This window comes from Pundamilia nyererei, unplaced genomic scaffold (assembly GCF_000239375.1).
Source record: "Pundamilia nyererei isolate P.nyererei 1_Seehausen unplaced genomic scaffold, PunNye1.0 scaffold00008, whole genome shotgun sequence".
Classification (NCBI taxonomy): Eukaryota; Metazoa; Chordata; class Actinopteri; order Cichliformes; family Cichlidae; genus Pundamilia; species Pundamilia nyererei.
The window spans coordinates 6862319-6867270 of record NW_005187409.1 but is presented as its reverse complement, the minus strand read 5'-3'; the positions used below and the strand labels follow the sequence as shown (position 1 = coordinate 6867270).

General features: G+C 38.6%; 1 protein-coding gene across 1 annotated transcript in view; it reads right to left on the bottom strand.

The window, feature by feature from the left end:
- Positions 1 to 4952, bottom strand: part of dock2 (dedicator of cytokinesis 2) — a 92639-nt gene that overhangs the window by 50521 nt on the left and 37166 nt on the right. Inside the window, exon 25 of the mRNA XM_005723194.1 lies at positions 2724 to 2866. Coding sequence (XP_005723251.1) covers positions 2724 to 2866 — 143 coding nt within the window. The remainder of the gene's footprint in view (positions 1 to 2723; positions 2867 to 4952) is intronic.

The window sequence follows — 4952 nt, the reverse complement described above, 5'->3', positions numbered from 1 at the left end:
GTGTATAGCTTGCTGTACTTTCCAAGCTTGCTTATGGGAGAGTGAAACTATGCCCATCTATTACTGTGTACAGAAAAAAAACCTTCAGACTGCAAGTTAAGAGAAATGCATACCAGACAGGAAAAAGGAATCTCTTGAAAGCATATATGTATATGTAAAATATCTAATCTCATTATGGATCCAGTGCATGTACACAGGGAAAAAAGAAAAACAGGGACACACACAAGCACACTCTGCCACAGTAAAGGCGGTCAATGGACGCTGACTCAGACTTGCCTGGGGGTAGTAACTCACCAATGAAGCATCGGCTACATTCAGACACACCTTAGTACTAATACTGCAGGGTGCATCTGTGTGTGTGTGTGTTTTTAAGCCCTTGTTAGTCCCAGTGTGTGTGTGTCAGTTTGTTTGTGTACGTGTGTGTTTATTTTGTGTGTATATTCCTGTATGAGGCGTTCAGCAATGCATGAAAAGAAGAGGGAGGGTACAAAAATAACAGAGGAAGGTAAAAAAATTTAATAAGTCAGCTTCAAAGTTTTATCAGTGCAGCTGTGTGCATGTGCAATGGCCTGATGGCAGCAGGGTCTGATGAGAATCAGGTAGATATGATTGTATCACATGAAATGCGCTGACTCACAGCCAGAGGACATAGACAAAATAAACAACTGTCTAAACGTGTGTATGTCATCTTGCATACTATTTCCATCTACCTCACACACACTCATATAGTAAAACTGAGGCACAGCTGTGGATCCTAAATAAGCTTAAATCTTTTTAGCTCACTGTAGGTATTTTGGTCCCCTGGAAAGGGTTTCTCAGAACAGGAAGCTGAAAGATGAGAGTCACAAATGCTCCTTTCTTCTTCTAAACTTTCATTTCTGTTTATCTCCAACTGTAGCCAGCTGGTTTATCTTCTCCCCGAGCAACTAGATATAAACTGAAAACACTGATTTGCCGTTATAGAACAGAAAAAAAGCAACATTATCATATACAAAAGTTACTTGTGAATACATTCAATGCAAACTCTTCCAGAGATATGAGCATATGTCTATAGTGACATCTTCTCTTCTATCTCCACTCCTCAACCTGTATTTCTCCCCCTCTCTTTGGTTCGAAGACATCTGTTGTGTGACAATTTAATCAGGTACCACCCAGAGCGAGGAAGACAGAAGGGTGAAAAACAAAGGAGACAAGGAGCAGAAAAGTAGAGAGGAGGCAAAACCCATCTCCTATCACCTCTTCCTCCTCTACTTCTGTTGTTTTTCTTAGATCTTGCACCTGTTTTCTGTCTCCTATGACTATTTTTTCATTGTAAAGCACGGTTGACACATTATCTATGAAATCACTGTGTGTTTAGTTGTTAATCCTCTGTTTTCATATTGTTTGTTCAGCCTCTCTGCATGCCCATAAACAGTGCTCAGCCTCAAACAATAACGTCATTCTATAGCAAACTTTTTTGTCCTTGTGTAGTTTGATGGAAAAACACTATGAGGCTGTGCGTCACTGGTTTTGTGATCCAGACAAGACCGAATTTCAACTTGTCATGTCCTTTCAACACTCTGTCACCACCTGCATTTGTTTTCATATCTCAACCACCGCAAATTCATCTCATCAAATTCACTCCACTCCACTTCATTCATTAACTTGCTCTCTTCTCTCACTATCTGTCTTCCACTGGCACATGCTTCATTAGCTCATCCAAATAAATAGAGCCAAAAAAGGCATACCTTCACTTCAAAGACTCGGCATGCTGTCAACAACTTGCAGAAGCAATTAAAAAGCCTTGAGCTAGATGCTGGTGATCTATTTGTTTTACATTTATGTATGTGTGTGTGTCTGCGTGTTTATACAGTATTAAGTGTTGAACTAAAGAGCTAACTGCATTTTGTTTCAACATACAAACATGCAGCAATACGTGCGAACCAAAATCGAATAAATTCTAATTGGTCAAGGCTAGCTTCATTGCATGAGAGGATGGCTGGAGACAAAACAGCTTATGGTTTTTCTGTAGATTCAACTGGGATGAAACAGAGCTCCGGGCTAGTTTCAATTTATCCAATTAGCGAGGAGATCCAGTAAAAAGAGACAAAGGAAATTTCATCTAATTTGTGGACTGGATCATTTTTACACTCACATTTCTGCGAAGACGATGGAGGTAAGATAGACGAATTTTCCGACAAAATGATACCCCATAGGTTCAGTGTCTCATCAGATTCTGCTGAACTGTCTGCTTGGCCTAAAACAATCTTTACTATAAATGAAGATTGTACATTTCTACCTGACCTTTCACCTTTCGATATATGTTTATTGTCTCGACATAAACTCTGGAGTTATTGATGGTTCCAAAGATTAGGTCAAGTCACTTGAGTGAAATGAGGATCTGATTTTTGTTTCCCACTGACATTTGATTGTATCTGTGGGAAACTGGGACTGCTGTTATGAAGGGTAATTATTGCTACAGCATATTTGCTACAATTACACAGAAATCATCAAAATGAAAGAAACAAGAAAACAGGGAAGCAAGTAGCAACCTAGAGAGATTGGACAGAAAAAGCTCTGTAATGGCTTGTGGCTGTGGGACTTGGCTGTATACGAAGTCACACAGAACAATAAGTGTGGGAAAAGACCAGCTGCATAAAGATTAAATGAACTGTACCCTTAATCCTCTCCACAAATGAGAGATGAGATTAGCGTTTTATATAAATGGTTGCGTTGTGTCTCACCACATTGTTCCTGCTGAGGACTTCGAGGATGTTGTTGAGGAGTTCCAAACTGTTTTTCCTCTCATCGTGTGGGCCGTCAGCCATTGTGACCAGTGCCCCACTCAGCTCCCGCAACATCAGGGGTAACAACACATCACGGCATTCTGTAGGAACAAAAGGCAAAGAGTATAAGTAAGAGCACAACACTAAACACGGTGGCCAAAGACAGATAGTTTAAAGCAACAGAAAACATAAAGGAAAATCAGCATAATGCAGGATATGGCAGGAAGATTGTTAAAAATTTAGTCCTTTGGAGTTTTAAACTGTTTACATTTATATATATCAAAAGACAGACCATAAAAATTTACTTCAGTGTTATTCCTCTCTGAAAAACCAATCAAACACCTGTGGAGACTGCTGCAGCCACACAGCAATGAGTAATGATGCCACTGGACCATGGAGAAGAAATTCAAACCTCACCCCAGACTGAACAGTGGAGTGATATCAATCAAGTGTCGATTTACAGTTCAGTGCACTGCTTTGTTAGATACACAGTCAACACATCAATCACCGAACTATTATTTTCTCTTTCCCATTTTTCTGACGAATCCAAATCTTTGATTCCAAATACAATGGAATGAATTAAACACATTAAATTTACCAACATTTGAGCAGCAAGAGCGTTAAAAACAGTCACTAGTCTTATAACAGTATGCACTCACATCTGTGCCTAATCATACATCTCTCGCAGCTCTTCTCTGGCAGTTGTCCAAAGTCATTTTGGGATTTACAGGGAACTACAAAAGTAGCAATGTATTGCAGTAGAAAGTGAAGCAAAAAGAAATGTGAATAAATAAAACAAGTTTTTACTACACTTAACAAAGCAGTAAACAACACATTTTCTTGAAATCTATTAGTCTAAGATTATTCAAGGATGCAATTTGTCAGTAAACTTGGTGGGTAGTTGTCCTGCTAGAAAATACAAATTTTCTGCCTTTTGATGTTTTAATGGTGAGGCCGAAGGCAGGACCAAGAATGCTGTAACAGATAAATACAAGTACTGACTATTAAAGGATCAAACCGGTTATTTCCCATGAGCAACCAGCCACATTTTTCTATCAGGATTACACAGAAACTAAAAGATCAACTTTCTTGAAACCTGACAGAAAGAAAGAAGAAAGGCCAAAGTGTGAAGACATGAAATTCTAGTGTGGATTTGGACCATGTTCTTTACAGACTTCACAGCCTGTTTTAGACTAATAGAAGACAGACTTTAAAATGTAATTCCTGCTTTTCAATGAATTTGCAAAGATTTTACTGAATTAAATAGTAAGGTGATTCACCTTAAAATTCATTGCTATGCCTCGGAAAACTTGCTTTTACTACACACAGGTATGCAGATAAGAACCTTGTATGGAAATATATGGTCGACATTCAACTTCTTTTAAGTTTTCAGAGCTGCTATTGTGGAGTGCCTAGAGACCAACTGTAGCATTAAGCCTTTGTATTGTCAAGGGTGAAGCAATAGGAAAATGAACTTAATTTGGGATTTTCTCACTGTGAGCCAATGTTGCTGAACCTTGGCATTTAGTACCTAAATGAAGAAGTTCTGTAGCCTGAGCCTGACTTCACCATATGAATGACAGACCTAAAATTATTTAGAGGTCATGAGGCAAGTTTACCTGAAGTAATTTGAAAAAGCAAAAAAAAACAACCCAAGTTTTATTATGCAAAAGCTATGAGGAGGAAGTAATGAGTCTCAAGTTCCTAAGTTGAATTTGATAGTGTACCAAAGTGAACTAAAACCAATGATCCCTTCACAGGTATGAAAAAAGAACCATTTCCATTAATAATGAAATCCATCCATCCATTTTATTAACTGCTTATTCTGCATAGGGTCACGAGGGGGGCTGATCCTATCTCAGCTGACAAAGGGCAAAAAGCAATAGTTAAGGTGATAATGAAATGCCTGTCCATAATAGAAGCTGGACCCACACAGGTCATCAGCAGAAATGTCTGGAAAGGTTCCTCTAAGGAAGGCATCCTTCAGGAATTCACCTCTAATACTTTTTGAAGCCAGTAAAAGTTAGGCAAACCACCTTGTAGTCAGAGTTAAATAAATGTTTAACCATTAATTGCCGGTATTTAAGAAAACTGCCACCCTACTGGAATCTAACATTAACTGATCCTATCTATTTTTCTGCTTAAATACTTTGACCTCACCCTTTCTTGTCTTTTCTGCATCCATCC